The 17,723-nt window shown below is 36.6% G+C and overlaps 1 protein-coding gene across 3 annotated transcripts in view; it reads right to left on the bottom strand.

Annotated features, from left to right (window-relative positions):
* The window catches only part of Lpin2 (lipin 2), a 76,530-nt gene that overhangs the window by 47,241 nt on the left and 11,566 nt on the right, over positions 1-17,723 (bottom strand). The window contains exon 1 of one of the 3 annotated variants that reach the window (XM_027942908.3): positions 7,601-7,841. The exons of 1 other annotated variant lie outside the window; for it this stretch is intronic. In XM_027942908.3, coding sequence (XP_027798709.1) covers positions 7,601-7,705 — 105 coding nt within the window. In that variant the 5' untranslated portion in view covers positions 7,706-7,841. Of the gene's footprint in view, positions 1-7,600; positions 7,842-17,723 lie in introns of those variants that run through there. One more of the 3 variants, XM_027942909.3, reaches the window with a different exon arrangement.

Below are 17,723 nucleotides of genomic sequence, written 5' to 3' on the forward strand. Positions count from 1 at the left end.
AATTGTGTAACTAACCTGTTTTGGTGGGGTAATCATTGATATCCATAGTATTTTTTAAAGATAAACCCCAAAATCTTGAAAGGCATATAATTTTAGTGGGTTGCTTTGGAAACCCTACTTTCCAGAGGAAGACAGATGCCGGTAGACCATTTCCTTTGCAATATTCCATCTCTTTTGAAAGTTCTTTCTATTTACACATTGACCTAGAAATCAAGAATTGGCAACATGACTTTGGCAGTCAAAATTATAACCCTGTGAGCAAAGTAACTGTAATTCCTGTAGGTTGTAGGTCTAGGGAAAGAAAGATATGCTAAATGTCACTTATCTTTCTACCATCCTCTCAGCCTCTAACTTCTCCCCAAAAGAATTTTAGATACTATCACAAGTAAGTTATTTGACATTATAAGTTTGTCCTACTTGTGTTAATTTCCTGGGTTGAAGGCCCCTCACTGCATCATATGGCTTCCTGGTTAATTTCAAATAGGAACAAGTGAGATGGACTACCATTAGGGTTGAAAGGGAACCATATTTACTTCAACTAACCCACAGGCTTCAAGTTCACAATCTAGTACTTCTCAGTAACCCAAAGCTGAAGAGTTCACTATCAAGAAGTCTGACAGGAAAGTTACTGCTTTAGAAAGAAGCTACACTTAGAAAAAAGAATATAGAATCCTTTATTAAAAAAAAAAAAAGAAGACAATAATGACAATTCAAGGATTAAAATAAATCAGGTTTTAGAAAAATCCCAAGACTTTTGGTCATGTGTGTAGGTGTGCTGTTTGTATGTTAAGAAAATGTTTAACAGCTTCCCTGGGTACTCATACTTAGTCCACTTGATGTTTCCTCAAGTGTGCTCAATTTTTTTCACAAGCTTTTACAAAAATACTGGCCATGAAAGTAAACCACTTTCCACTCCACTACAAAAATGGATATTTCCAGGAGGCTGTGAGTTCCCTTATTTATAAGGGCTAAAAGTGATGTAAAACTTCCTTTTAGTATATGAAGAAATGACAACTAACTCAATTATGAAAAACGATGATTTACAAAGGAAGAGACTATTCATTAGTGAAGAGTACTTACCTAAGCCACAAAAGTCTTTGGATCTGTACTGTACCCAGCAGATATATATCCAGAAACCACTGTTCCCCAAGTCTGATTAGTCATAAATTCCCAGAAAGCTTCTAAAAATAAAATTTTCTAGAGGGGAAGGCTAAAATGAACCCTGAGGTGTTGAATAGAATTGGAGGTCCCAGTACAAACTCATAGTTTGAATATACACTGATGGACAGATGAACAAATATCGGTGGGCTTATGCCTGGGGCAGAATACATACTTAGATATTCTAGCTTGCTGTGAGAAGAGGATCTAGAATAAATAATACTCCCAGATCTTGGTTTCTAAGTGAAATTTATTCAATAGAAGGAACCAAGGCTCCTTGGAAAAGTAGTTGATTTCAGGACAGATTACAGAAAATCATAAGATGATGCTGAAGTATCTTATAGTGCCAGGAAGCAAGCAAACACTCAAAATCAAAATGGGGGCATATTAATGGAACGTAGAAATCAATCCGAAAGAACCTCCAAAAAGCTAGAACAATCTGAGCCACAAAATAAAATTATAACCTAGGGAATATAATAAATATTTATAAGCCCACATTGTTATAGGTGAAAATTAATAAAGGATGATAAGGGACAGTTTTTCTCTAAAAGCTGAATTCCAATTAATAAATGAAGAAAGAAGGGCTGGAATTATAGCTCAGGGTAGAGTGCTTGCCTAGCACATGTGAGGCACTGGATTTGATCCTCAGCACCACATAAAAATAAGTAAATAAAGGTATTGTGTTGGTATTATGTCCATCTACAACAACAAAAAATTAAATAAGTAAGTAAATAAATAAATGAAGAATGAATGAGGGTATCAGAAAACCACCATCAGAATACTACAGTAATAACTGTGACAAACAAGATCCATTCATGGGTATTCAAAATAGAAGACAAAAATTTAAGGAAAAAAAGGATGTCTAAACATTCTCAAACTATTTTCCCCAAGACACACATTCATTACAAAAAGAAAAATAGTAACTTTACAGTGAAGAAACCTGGAAGATATCACACCATGATAAAATGATCAAGAGAAACTTCACCAGTGGAAAACATTTTTTAAAAATATATTTTTTAAGTTTTGTATATGGACACAATACCTTTATTTATTTATTCATCTTTTAAAAACCCTTTTTGTAGTTGTAGATGGACAGAATGTCTTTATTTTATTTGTTTATATTTGGTGCTGAGGATTGAACTCAGGGCCTCACATGTGCCAGGCAAGTGTTCTACCACTGAGTTACAACCCTAGCCCCACCAGTGGAAAATATTTTGACATCAGGGCCCCCTTGGGATGACTCACTGAAAAGGACATATCACTTCCATGGCATTTTGCCAAAAACATAACCTCTATCTAATTAGGAGACAACAGCAGAAAAGCCCTAAATTAAGGATAATTCCACAAAATACCTGACCAACACTCACTGAGATGTCAAAGTCAAGAAAGACAGGGAAAAGCTAAGAAGCTATCAGACTCTTAAGAGATTGAGGACACATGACAAATAAAGGCATGGTATTCTGGACTGGGTTCTGCAACAAAAAAGGGACTTTGATGGGAAAAACCTGAATAAAGTCTGTAGTTTAATTCTAAAAACAAACAGAACCAAATAATTCTTGGGCTTCACTACTCCTCTGATTCTGCTTCAGTCTGTCTGAGAAATCTGTATATTCTAGTGAAAGCTCAGCAGTGAATCCAGTGACCAGACTCGGAAGTCAGTGTCCTTGAGAATCACCTCTAGTCCCAGGCTACACATAAGTCACATCATGTACTTGAGTAATCCTGACAACCAGGCCCTGCCCTATCCCCCAAGCATAGACTTATAGGTACAGGCACTTTTGTAAGCCCCCACGTGACACCAAAATATCAACATATTTCAAGAGGTCAGAAGACTAGTAGTCAGATGGATTGAGTCCTAGACTCCTCTTGTTTTCACTGAAGGCTCCTTTCCTGCCTCACTGTCCCTGAAGGAATTACTTTTTCCAACATGATTTCAATTTCATGACTGAATATCAGTCTACAATGGCTATAGTTTCATGCTTTGTTAGAATATAAGAGAAATAAAGGTGAGAAATGACTGCTATAATTTCAGCTATGCCCCTTGACCTAGCTAGAGATAGCCTCTTTCATTTACAGTTCAAGTACAGGTCAGGTAAATCTGAACATTTGATAACATTCTAGGGATGTTACACAACTCTATATTTTTCCGGGTCTCACTTTAAGGAGGTTTCTAATGAAGGTCCTTCCCACAGAGATAGGAAGTAATATTAAGATAGTATACCAAAGGTACACACAGTGTTCTACACATGATTAGAGTTAAAAAGATTCCCCTGATAACTATTTTAGTTTCAATGAGATTTTTTTAAAAATGGAAACACGCAAAACTATTTACTCATGAATGTATGATTGTAATTTTTCTCCAGAACTGGCTTGGTTTTGAATATTTAATATCTAAGATATGAATGTTACTCATAAATGATCTAAAAAATCAGTGTTTTCTTAGAGAATGAGATTTTTATTTAGACCCTTCAGAGTCACGTTCAACTCCTCTAGACCAGGCCAGTAGCCTGACTTCTTGTGACATAACAAAGCACATTGATGGGGTCATGGGACACAAAGCTGACTAACCCACACTTGGATCACATCACAACACTGGGCTCACGCTGGCACTCTTAACCACCTCAGTGAAAGAGCTCAGCAAACTGCAAGTATGCAGTCAGGACCAAATAACTAGGGCAAACAAAAAGCAGTAGTAATTATATGGCCATTTGCTGGAAATCTTTCCAGCTGTGTTATTTACAAACCCAGAGCAGCAAATAATTCAGACACATTAGTAAATGCAAATAAAAAAATTAGGGGCTAGGTAGATATTGTTTACTGGTAGAGTGCTTACCTAGCATGTGTGAGATGTGTGAGACCTTGGGTTCAATCAATAGTACCACCCGCCCCCCCCCCAAAAAAAAAAAAAGAAAAGAAAGCATCTACTGCACTCAATTGCAAAAAAATAAATATTTGTTGAATGAAGAGAATTTTGCTTTTCAAATTAATAGGTGTAGCCATGTGCAGGGGTACACACCTAATTTAATCCCAGCTACTCAGGAGATTGAGACAGGAAGATTCAAAGTTTGAGGCCAGTCCCAGCAATTTAGGGAAATCCTGTCTCAAAACAATAAAAAGGAATGGAACTGTTGCTTGGTGGTAGAGCACCCCTGGGGTCAATCTCCAGTATATCCATCTCTCTCTCTCCAAGGATTTAGCCATACACTATAGGGTCCTCTGGAGGCAACTGTATGCATGCATTAATTGTAAGCTATCTCTAATTTTTTCCTTAATAAAAATAGATGAGAGCACACATTTAAAAATGAATAATAATTTTCAAACAACGTAAATGTATTCATGACCACACTTCCAAAACTACTCTTCTTCAAATTCCTGAGTTCCTTTGTGGATCAGTTTTAAAAGAACTTAACTCCTCAAAACTGCCTAATTAGTGATATCCCAACTTTGTGCTACTCCAGTCCCAATATGTCTTCTTAGCTAGAGATACTACCAAAGCACACTTGTGTGTTTTGTAATCCTTTCTCAAATGCAGGAACCTCTGCAGAGATTAGGGAGTCAGCACCCACCCACAACTAGGTGACCAAAGGATAAACACCTAGCATTCCTCTTAAGTGTAAGGGAGCTGAGGAAGGAAGAGGAAAGGCATAATTCAAAGTTCATCATGGGTGTTAGCTGAGAAGAATAGAAGCTAAAAGATACTTTTGCAAATAGAAACCTGAAAATGTTTTTCTCAAAAATTTTTGTGAAACTTTCCCTTATCCAGGAAAGGAGGAAGAAATTCTTACCTTAGTTCCTTGCTTCCTCCTTGTTCCAGGACTTAGAACTCTGGTTAGTTGAGTTCTTTGGTTAATTATGAGACTGTTAAGTTTAACAGCATTACTTGTGAAGAAATGAAAAGCTCAATTAAGTGTTTAATTATTTTTGTGGACATTGCCATGCTAGCCTCGAGAAACATGATTTGTTTTGTCTGTTCACCTAATGCTGTGTCATAATTTCTGGCAGCAACAAGCAATGACAATGCGGTAAGCCTGGGGCTTCCTCACCCTACCAAAGCCCAGGTGGAATCACAGTTTCCTAACTTGTTATAAAGCACTCGGCCTTATATCATAAGCCCTGACTGCAGGGTGACTTGCTACTGTCTATCACTGTTTATGTTATGAAATCTTCTTGAGCATTTTTTTTTTTTTTTTGAGCCAACCAGAGATGTCCAGTTCCTAAGACAAAGAGCTGAGAGAAAGGAGGAATATTGCCCTTGGGCTTCCTGGAGTCCCCAGCAGCTGAAAATCCAAGAGGATATGAAGACCAAAGGCCAAGTCTCATTTTCCCACCTGGGCAACTTTTGTCTGTCCAGGGTTATCTCTAATAAGAACAGCTAGATGGCCTCTAGAAATCTCTTCTGGCTCTAAACTGGAGAAATACTTTGATTTTCTAAGATTTCTTAGGATAAAAACTCCTATTATACATTTTTGCCTAGTCTCTTGACCCCGCCCCCACCCCATCAAGGGAAAATAACCACAATACATTATTTTGAAACTTTGGAGTATTTTAACACAGCCTTTTACCTCACCAAATAAAGGAATTACCTTCACTTTTTAAAAAAATAAAGGAAGAGGATTTTTAAAAATCATGATGTACACATACTCAAAACACCTAAAGCCATGCAGAAACAGTCCTTCAAAAATGTAACCATTTCCTTCTAACAAGAGGTATGCACAGGAGAAAAAACAAAACCCAAGAAACCCAACAACAACAAGTGACTTCTAAGAGTCACCTAGTCACAAAAGCTTAGAAACCAGGATTCTCCCTTTCCACACATACCCATTCACCATACACACCCAGGTTGTAAAGTTAAACTCCTCCGTAATCATTATAGTTTATTAAGCAGTTATCAAATCCAGTACCCCAAACACTAGCCATTCAGAAAACTCATGTATTTCTCTTGGGTGGGAAGATGACTCATAGGATGTTAATGTTCTAACAGTGACATAAAGGGAATTGTTAATAAAATGCAGCCTAAGCAAACACCCCTGACCTTTCTCTGGAAAACACCCATAGCAAGAAGTCTAAGAACTTCTTCTTTGATGGACTGTTTGTGTGTGTTGGTGCTACTTAGGAACTTAAGAACCAGGTGTGTTCACTTTCCTCCCTCTGACCTTTACAACAAATGTGCCTGAATCTATTCACATACATAAATTCTATATTAAAATAAAGGTTTCAAAAGCAAATTGCTTCCCTCAGTAGTACCTGACTTCCATTCATATTCAATTTATTTCTATTAGTATTCGAGAGGTCTGAACAAATACACCTATACCTATAGACCCAAAAGTAAAAAACACAAGAGTGTGATGATTTCCCCCCCACACGCACTGGGAACTAAACTCAGGGGCACTGGATCACTGAGCCACATCCCCAGCACAATTTTGTGTTTTACTAAGAGACGGGGTCTGAGTTGCTTAGCACCTCGCTTTTGCTGAGGCTGGCTTTGAACTCCTGATCCCCCTGCCTCAGCCTCCAGGGTCGCTGGGTTTACAGGCATGCGCCAGAGCACCCAGCATGTGATAACATTTTTAAAGGTGCCAACAAAAAATTTTAGACCTTTAAAACTTAAAACCAAGCAGATTATGAACCAGATTTTAGAAATTATCAATTTTTTTGTTTTGCTGATTTTATGTTTGCTTTCATATTCATCTTTCATTAAAAATATATAAGCATTTGTTTCCTATCATTTTTAAAAGAAAAGGCTCCACAGGTAGAGTATATTAAATTATATTGTCCTATAGTCACCAGATTTTGTTTCCTCAATGAAGACTGGATTTCACATTAAGCTTATATAACATGCTACATCTTACTTGTTGTAACCAAAGAGAACATTCTAGATTTAAAATATTGTATTTTCCCCCATATATTTTAAGTTTACAAAATTTTCTTACTTATAATCACAGAAGAAAAAAGACTATAGTCCCTCTTCTTTACCATACATTGAAATGAAAAACCAATTTCCAAATATTAAGTCTACCTTTTAAAAAGACTTTGACTAGGACAATAAAAACCACAAAAATTTTAAATGATTTTTATACCTCAATTACTACATTAATAAGCAAAGAGAATGTGAAACCAAATATACTGTTTTGAAACCATAGTTTTAAAAAAAGTTCTGTTTAAAGTAACTTCATTTGTTTTTCTAGGCAGAAAATTACTATTTGTTAAAATAACAAAAAACAGAAAAAGGTAGAAAGATAGCAGAGAGCCAGTGGGGGAAGGCATGTAGACAAAGATTCTTGCTCAACATAACATTTAAAAGTTAGTAAAACTCACTACAATATTACTGTTTCCAAAGAAGGGGCATTAGTCACCTTCACTCGGTGGGTGCACACCCTCTTCTCAGTTCTACCCAGATTCAGCACCCAAGAAAGGGAGCAGGGTGAGGGTGGATGAAACTCACCAGGATACCAGGAGGGGCCTTGCCAGGGTAAACAGCTTGAGTTTTACTGAGTAAGCCTTTGTGAACCTTCTTCTCATCTTCACTATCATCTTCTAAGTAAAACATCTTAAAATTGAAGAAGTTTATCAAGCATGTCTTTTTACAAAAATGAAGGTATCATCAAAATAGAAAGCTACTTTGCTGTTGACAGACTGAACGTTAACTGCTTGCAGACACAAGGATATATGGTTAAAACTGAAAGGAAATGGCTCTTAAAAAAAAAAAAAAAAGCAATGCATACACAACTTTACCAATGAGATTTGCTCAAAACACCTCAACCCCTTCTCTCCAAAGGAGATAAGCAAGGACATGGGACAGGCTGTGCCATGTGTTTACACTGATAGGTACCAAGTCCTGCCCAATCACATGATGGTCACTGCAGCTCCCATCACACAGAACAGGGATTGAGTTAATGATTCCTTAAATCAATCACATCCTCATTTTTAGAAATAAAAACATCTGTACACATGGAGAAGTAATCTTACATAAATTAATCACGTAAGGGAAATCACTTACATATACTTCTTTGAACATTAGTCAAAGTCAGCCAGGTATATACATGTTTTGTAGAGTCCAACTACTAATTATTTTTATGTCACACTGGCATATGACCCATATTTTTCACAATTCTGGGAAATATCCTGCTCAGTACTGTAAATAACATAATTTATTAGACTTCAAGAGTATGACAATGCAACATTTAATGAACATTCCTATTATGTCCTTGCCAGCTCTCAGAAAGTAACTTCAATTGAATTTTTCTAAATCTAAGACACCTAACACACAAAATGCATTAGATTTTTAAATTAAAATATATTTTATTCAAGCCGTTTTCTAGATTGTACTGCTCATTACAAAGAGCTATTAGCCACATGGCTACTGAGCATCTGCAAGCTGGTTAGTACCAACTGCAATGAACTCTAATAAGAAATGCTTCCTGGATTTTGAAGACTTAGTATGATAAAAAGAATGCGAAATAATCTCATAATTTTCATACATATTAAGTGTTGAAATGAGGGTATTCTGGATGTACTGAATTAAATAAAAATTGTTAGTTAATTTTGTCTTTTTTCCTACTTTTAAAATGTGACTAATAGAAAATTTAAATTATATATGTAGCTCATTAAATTTCTACTAGGCAATTTTGCTGTAGGGTCCTGAGACTATCTTGAGGGCAAAGGGAAAAGGAAAGACATTCAGGCAAAATTTTACATAACAAAGAATAGAAGACAAAAGGATTTTTCATCATTCTATAAAAATAATTAGCTCATCAACAATATACTAGCTGATATGCACATGTTATATAAGCTTCACATTAAGCCTCTTTTTCTACCTTTAAACTTCACAAAAAGACAAAATTTCCAAGTGTTTGACCAAGAAGGGCAGAGGTCATTAATGCTTAATTTAAATGGTGATATTTAATTTAAATGGTGATATTTAATATAGCAATACACCACCAGTTAGTATAATAAAAAAATTAAGTGGCAGAATTAAAAACCAATTTCACCAAAATTAGAACTAGAAAAACTTGTCTTGTGTTCACCTATTTCCCTTCTTGCTATCTAGTCTACCAGACACTAAGGTGAGTCTGGAGTATACTCAGGTGTCCACATTCATCTGTGCTCTAATTCAGTACACATCACATACAAAAATCTCTCTTAGGGGTTTTATGGTTTAAATATAATGCCATTTACAGAAATTTAAATATTTCCTCCATGACCTGCTACAGTTCCTGATCCCCAATGGCAGAGGGCAGTCATAAAAACCTCATGTAGGGGCTAGGATTGTAGCTCAGTGGTAGAGCACTTGCCTGGCACATGTGAGGCACTGGGTTCAATCCTCAGAACCACATAAAAATAAAATAAATAAAAATAAAGGTATTGTGTCCATCTACAACTAAAAATTTTTAAAAAGAAAACCCATTTGGGGTGCTGTCAGTAGGGGGAAAAAGTGAAAGGAGAAATGAGAGGACAGGAAGGAGAAATAGGAGAAAACAAAAAAGGCAGATTAAGGAGAAATGACCTAACAAGAAAAAGGAGACAAAAGGAAATGTCAGGAAGCAGAGGAAATAAAATGTGAAAGAGAGTGATAAGAAAATATACAGGGTGGTAGCAGAAGGGAAGACTGTAAGAAGAAGGGTAGAGGTAAAGGAAAAAGAAAAACCTTATCCTTATCTATTTTAAACATGAGGAAATCAAGGACCCACTTCTTTGGTAAATATGCTCAAACAACAATCCCAATTTCTGGTTCAGTGGTCCCCTGCCCCCCACAACATTTTGCCTAGTTCAGAGAGAATGTGCCATGGGAAGATGATGGCGGAGATCAAACAGGGCAGAGAGCAATAGATATGAAGTCTGGACAATGTTCACCTCAAAGGCCACTTACACAACAAGAAGGCCCCAAGCCAACCATATGGGTTTCCTGCCCGTCTTGGTATTATGTCATTGTTTTGAAGGATGACTCACAGAACGTCCTCACTGAAAGGGGGCATGTACTATGGACCTTCAGAGATGAGCTCATTTTCTGGACATCTATGTTGCCACTGGACACACACCTACAGTTTTTCCCTATGGTGACCTAAGCATTACCCTGACCTCCAAGGCTGGAACCCAACATTGTGGTTCCAGTTCCCCACCTTGGTCAATAAATGTTAAAGTCACAACCAACTATTTTCAATTATCCTTATGATTTTCAAAGAAAAACCATTTTAAAACTTTTCTCGTTCTGAAAGCTAAATATAAAAAACTAGCTAAAGTAAAAGTAAATAGTTGAATACTGAGAAAAACTATGTTTTTACTTTTACATAGCATCTTCAATGATCTTAAAAAAACAGTAGGCAGAAATTTGAATATTTCTTCATAGACTTAAACCTTGCTTGCTCCCTGCCCCCAAAAATCTTTGTTTAGAAAAACAAATCTAAAATGCAACTCAGAAGAATCAGTCTTGCTCAGATTCCACAAGTGATAATGATGCTAAGTAATTGGTTTCTGTTTTTCCCCACTACTCATCCTATAAATATGAGACTAGTTATAAAGGGATTTTTAAGAAAGTGTAAGGATTTATTTAAACTTCCTTACTTAAACTTTTCTTATGTGAAGTTGCAGTAAATTGGTTCAACAGAAATACTTTCATGTCACCACATTTAAAATGAAGTACTTTCATTTCACCACAAAAATTACACTCCACCCAGTGGTCATATTGTGGAATAGCAATATATATATATATATATTTTTTTTTTTAATGTGGTGCTGAGGATCGAACCCAGGGCCTTGCACATGCAAGGCGAGCACTCGACCGCTGAGACCAGCCCGGAAATCACATTTTGATTAGTAAAAAATCACAATGAAAATATTTTAAAAGTTTCAGTTACAAAAAATGTCATAATCTTTACCATATTTTTTCTATAAAGAAAGAAGTGGCTCAAGTGCATTTCTGCACTTTCAAAGCCATTTCATGACAAAGGTATCTACATGGAAAAAGGACTACAGCCTACCTGAAATAAATTTCCTTGTTTTAATGTAGAGCCACATGGTTCTCTTATCATCTAAAACAGAGTATTTCTTCTTCTATCTGGATTATAATTCATTGTTTAAGCTAAGAAAACAACCCAAAAGGGACTGATTGTGTTTTATTCAAAACCAAGAGAAAATTCCTCATAATTACTCTGATTTTTCAAACATTTATAATTTGCTTCATAGATAATAGCTATACAGTTTACTTAAGTTCCAGTGTTTCACAATATCTTCACACGATTCCAAAACTCTGAACAGTACAGCTAGTGTCTATTCCACTGAAATGTGAATGAATAATCACATGCAAACAGGCCTTTCCAGGAATGCAGAAGAAAATGCAAGAAGGGTCTCTTGAGGTCCAAGATCTGGCTTAAAGTGACTCAAAGATCAATGAGGAGACGTCAAAGAAGTTTTATCTTCAAAATTAATACATTTTGCACTCTACTGTGATATTTTTTCCTCCCTACTCCCTGCCCTGGTACTGGGGATTGAATCCAGAGGCATTCTACCATTGAGCTACATCCCCAGCCCATTTTTTTTTTTTTTCTAAGAGAAGGTCTAAATTGCCCAGGGCTAGAGATTTGCAATCCTCTTGCTGCAGCTTCCCCAGTAGCTGCAATAATAGATGTGTGCCACTCTGCTGACTTTTTTTTTTTTTTTTTGGGGGGGGGGGTACCAGGAATTGAACCCAAGGGCGCTTAACCACTGAGGAACATCCCCAGCCCTTTTTTATATTTTATTTTGAGACAGGGTCTCTTTAAGTTGCATAGGGCCTTGATAAATTGTTGAGGTTGGCTTTGAACTTGCAATCCTCTTGCTTCAGCCTCCCAAACAGATGGGATTACAGGCATGTGTCATCGCACCTGGCTACTATCTATTTTTTTAAATGGAAAAAGTAACTGGTCAAAGTTTTCTTCTACCAAGTTGAAGGGTTAATGTATTACATTTATTGTATGGCTTAGAATATCCTTAGAAAACTGGATATACACATCCTGGTTTAAGGAACTGTCTAGCCCTTCTGACACTAATGTTCTAGGATCGAGCTTTCACACAAATTTTGAGGCAAGAGAGACAATGTTGAGAGATGCCTGGTTGTATCAGTCAAGTATCCAATTATTAAGACAGAAAAGCTAGGCAGCACAATTGAATATAAGTCTAAGAATGCTTTTTGATTGAACCTACGGATGCTGAGATAAATCTTTTACTTTTCATTCTGAGACAGGCTCATTAAGTTGTTGAGGCTGGACTCAAACTTGTGATTCTGCTGCACCATCCTCCTGAGCAGCTGGGATTACAGGTGAGCCACTGTATCCACTCACATATTACTGATGTTGAATTATCAACTTGCTCTTTCTTAGTAGGCTAAAAACAACAACAACAAAAAAAACCCCACAACTCAAGCAGTTGGGATTATTATTTTAACAATAACAGCACTGCTAGGAATCATGATCTTGATAGGGAAGATGGGTAGGAGTATAAATTGTTAATCTGTAACCTTAAATGTGCCCCCAACAGAACCTGACAACCCTGCTTTGTTTCTGTGGTCAGCTCTCTCTCCCAATTTCTTCTTTTTTAAATTTCCAAGCTTCTCAACCTCAAGCATCCTGCCACTATCACATCCCTGCCAGAATGTGAAATATTTTATATTCTTTTAAGCAGGTACATTTATGTTCTCAGGAAATAATGAGCAACAAAAGTGACAAAATATATTTTGCTAAAAGAATGATAATTTAAGGAATTTACTTTTATAATGTTTAGAAAATTCTAATGCTACATTTTAAGTTGTTACCAAGTAAGGTTTTCATTTAATGGGTGATATTTAAAAGAATCAGAATTCTTAGATTTTTGTCTTTAGAAGTTGAATCTAATTCAAAGTTTGCGTAAACATATGAGAAAACGAGGAAAACTATAACACTTTAGACAGCAAGAGTTAGATGAGGATGAATCATAAAAATGAATAAAATTCCAGATGGCAGGAGTAGCTGCACTCTCCACTGAAGGTAAAGCCTCAAAGAATGCCCTTAGTAGTAGAAACAGCTGAAATTAGCTTTCTACTCCTAGAGGTGAGATGCTGATAATGTCTAAAATATACCCTTACAATGTCAGGACCCAGAATCCAAAAAATAAAAGAGGCAAGTGCAAGCAGCACTAATAGAAGAGATAAGTCCCTCTTTTAAGGAAACAATGGCACTAACACAGCAAGTGTGACAATTTATAACTTTTTTCTTCTTCCAGACACAACGTATTTTATAAAACAGCACTTTGGAAATCAGATAGTTTGTGTAAAAATCACTAGCCTTTGTGACAAAGGCTAATTTTACTCAAGTTTTTAATGCATACTTTAATCACAAAATTTCTGAATGTAAAAAGGAAAAAGATAAAAGTCAATTTACAGTAAATATAAGCCATATATATGCATGTATTTATACTGATATCATACAAGAAAACAATCCTGGCAATCCTAGCATTATTTGGTTACTTACTCTGAGTTATACCCTGGTGTTAGTTCTTAGTGTATGTCATCTCTGAGCTACATAATGTCCATGAAAGACAGATTTACTTATTCCTATTCTTTTACAAATGAAGAAATAGTGTTTCAAAGAGGTGCAGAATCTCCAAAGTCAACCACCTGGTTTTTAAAAGTGCCAAAGCCAGGACTCAACTCTAATACATCTGAATTCAAAGCTAAAAATGTCTTCTATAGTACCTTCCTGAATTTATTAATTTAAAATTCAGATTTAACATGCTAGGTATTTAAAAACATGTCAAACAGTATGCAATGAACCTAAAAGAATAAAATACCTAGGAATAAACTGAACGAAGGAAATAAAAACTTGTTCTATCAAAACGTAAAACAATGCTGAAAGCAATTAAAAATGACCCAAGTAAACAGAAAAACATTCATATTCATGGACAGCAAGACTTACTATTGTTTGTTTTTTTTTTTTAAAGAGAGAGTGAGAGACAGAGAATTTTTTAATATTTATTTTTTAGTTTTCGGCGGGCACAACATCTTTTTTTTGGTATGTGGTGCTGAGGATCGAACCCGGGCCGCACGCATGCCAGGCGAGCACGCTACCACTTGAGCCACATCCCCAGCCCAAGACTTACTATTGTTAAGATGTCAATACTACCCAAAGTGATCCCAGATCAAATGCAATCCTATCAACATCCCAACAGCCTCAAATTTATATGGAGTTATAAGGGGCCTTTACTATAGCCAAAGCAATACTGAAAAAGAACAAAGAATGAAAGACTTATGTTTCCTGATTTCAAAGCTCATTACAAAGCTACCATAATCCAAACAGTGTGGTAGTGGCATAAGAGTAAACATAGGTAGTTAAAAACTTCTTTTGTATCAAAGGACAATGAAAACTAGAAAAGATAATTTACAAATCCCAGCTCCTGGCATCTCAAGTCATCACCATGGTATTCTGGAGAGGGCCCTGGGGATGTGGGAAGATGCTGTGAGGCCAGTGACTATTCCTAGCGGCAAGCTTATGTATCCTGCCCAGTTTTCTTCTACTGGTGCCTACTGAGATCTCAGAAGAATCTTTAGAAATTTAGGAAGGCTATCGCAGACCCTCCCGGAGCTGTCCCCCTTCCCAGTTCTGTGAGGACATCTGAGTGGGTAGAGGAAGAGGCTATAAAGACAGCAGCCACACGAATCACACTGCTGCTGTTAGTGTCGCCCATCACTCTAAGTGGGGCTGAGGCCTAGTTTTATGTAGCGTTACAAAACAACACCATGTAAGGCTATGCCAGTACGTTATCACAAACTGACTTGTACATTAAGTGACTTCAATGAGAGGACTTCTAAGAGCAACAGCAAGTCAGTGAAGCAACATTAGTACTGTGGGTACACAAAATCTATTTTAACTCATTGAACTGTTTGTGCAACAGCAGTGTCTACTCTGATGTCACACACACTGTTCTATCTGCAGAGCTGGGGATCAAACAGTAAACTTGGCTGATGAATTATCTATCTTCAAGGTGCTTCTATCCTAATGGAGGGAGAGAAAAAAAAAACAACAGTAATAACAAAATCTTAAGACTGGGAAAATTATATAAAGGAAATGAAAGAAAGGGCGTGCAGAAGTGGGCCACTTTACTTTAAGTAAAGGCATTGGAGAGCCCAGAGTAGGAAAATGTTTGGGAGAATATTTTTAAAAGCAACAAAATGGAGCTGGGGTTTTGGCTCTGTGGTAGAGCGCTTGCCTAGCACGTTCAAGGGCCAGGTTCGATCCTCAGCACCACATTAAAAAAAACTAAACAAAATTTAAAAACTCTTGTGTCCAACTATACTATACACACATACACATATATTTTTTTTTTTATATATATTTTTTTAAAAAGCAACAAAATGGGGGCTGGGACTGTAGCTCAATGGTAGAGCACTTGCCTAGCATGTGTGAAGCACTGGGTTCACTCCTCAGCACCACATATAATAAACAACAACAAAAAAAAAGGCATTGGGTCCACTTACAACTAAATTTTTTTTCCAAAAATAAATAAATAAAAAGCAACAAAATTTCAAGGCGGCTCACTTCTGAAATTATAGAGTATGATGAACAAGGGAGTAGCACCAGAACCTAGGTGATTATGCTCACATGACTATGCCATAATACAGGCAGGATTCACTCTCTTGTACAAGACACTGCTGCTGTTCACGCTTTAGTCATTTTGCCAACCTTCAAATTACTTTAGAAATAAAGCAGGAGGAAAAAGTGAGATGACCCAGATGCTAAGTTATTAAACATTTGGGAACCAGCGGAAATTTTAGCAGTCACAAGTCTGAACAAAAACCTCTGGTTATAATTTAAAAATTATTTCTTATCTTCAGTGAAGATTAATGTGACTAAAAGCATCTTTTACGATACTACCATGACTAGACATCCTGTTAAACCCAGAGAATGTCACATAATTTATCTCTACGCTCTTGAAACTTGCTGTTATGTTCAAATATGTCCTCCTTGAAAAAAATAATACATAGTAGTAGCGCTTGGAGCAGTAGAAATAGTTGAAGTAGTAGTAGCAGCAGTAGCAGTTGTTAATAAAACTCTAACCACTATTACCTCAAAAGGTGACCTTGTGTGTAAAAAGAACATTTGCAGAGGTAATAAGTTAAAATGAGATTAATGTACGTTCAAATCCAATATGATGGGTGTCTTTATACAGAGGGGAAATCTGGATATAAGAGACACACATGCCATGTGAAAATGAAAGCAGAGATGATCAGAGATGAAGGATGACATATCTACAAGCAAGGAATACCAAAGACTGCCAGCAAACCGCCAGGAGGTAGGACAGTAGCATGAACCAAACTTGTGGACAATCTTGACTCTGAATTCCCAACCTCTGGAATAGTAAATTAATAAACTTCTGTAGTTTAAGCTACCCAGTCTGAGGTACTTTTTTATTGTAGCGAACTCAAAAGAACAAAGAGCTTGGATAGAGGAGATGACAGAAAATTAAAGAGATTAAGTTTCTGGAAAAGGAAAAATGGTAGTGAACTAGAAAATAAGCAAGTGAATGAAACAAAACCTAACCCTCGAACCTGCCATGGTAACACACACCTATATAGTTCCAGTTACTCAGGGGGCTGACGATGGAGGATCACTTGAGCTTACAAATCCAAGACCAGTCTGGGCAACACAGCAAGGCCCTCTCTCTCTCTCTCTCTCTCTCTCTCACACACACACACACACCCAACCCCACACTGGTGGGTATATGTCAAAGGGGCACAAGAGGCAAATTAAAGAGCTCTCGATGGTCAAAGCAGAAAAATTTAGACAGCAAATAAAGCCATACTGGATTATAACCCAAAGTATAAAATGAATGCCCATTCCAATATAAACACATGATTGAATAAACTCATAAGTTGGGGCGAAGATACAACTTCCCATGTGAAATTCCAAACATATAGATAGTGCACTCTCAAGATGAAGTGCTTAACTACCCATCCCTTAGTTGTGAACTGTGTAGAATGACTTCCAAATATAGACACTTTCCAGGGAAGAAATCTGACAAACACTATCTCAACCAGGTGAATATAGGTCAATATTAAATCAAATCATATTGATATAATGTACTCTTGATATGATAAAAATGGCACTTTACCTCTATGGTCTTTCTACTAATAACCCATAACCCAGTCATATCATGAAAAAAATTGAGAAATTCTAACACCCTACAAAATGTCTGATTAGTACTCTTCTAAAACTGTGGTTAGCTGGCTGTGGTGATACAACCCAGTCCCAACTACTTGGCAGGCTGAGGCAAAAGGACCACTGAAACCTGTGGAGTGCAAGACCAGCCTGGATAACAAAGTGATACCCTGTCTCAAAACAAAACAAAAAAGGTCATCAAAGACAAGGAAGTTCTGAGAAACTGCCATACTGAGAGAAACCTAAAGAAAGACAGGACAACTAAATGTGATGGGGTAGCTTGGGTGAGATCCTGAGACACTAGGTAAAAAACAAAGGAAATCTAAATATACTATGGGCTTTAGTTAAAAATAATATATTAATATTGGCTCATTAATTTTAACAAATGTATTAGACTAAATGCAA

Source organism: Marmota flaviventris, chromosome 16 (genome assembly GCF_047511675.1).
Source record: "Marmota flaviventris isolate mMarFla1 chromosome 16, mMarFla1.hap1, whole genome shotgun sequence".
Taxonomy (NCBI): Eukaryota; Metazoa; Chordata; class Mammalia; order Rodentia; family Sciuridae; genus Marmota; species Marmota flaviventris.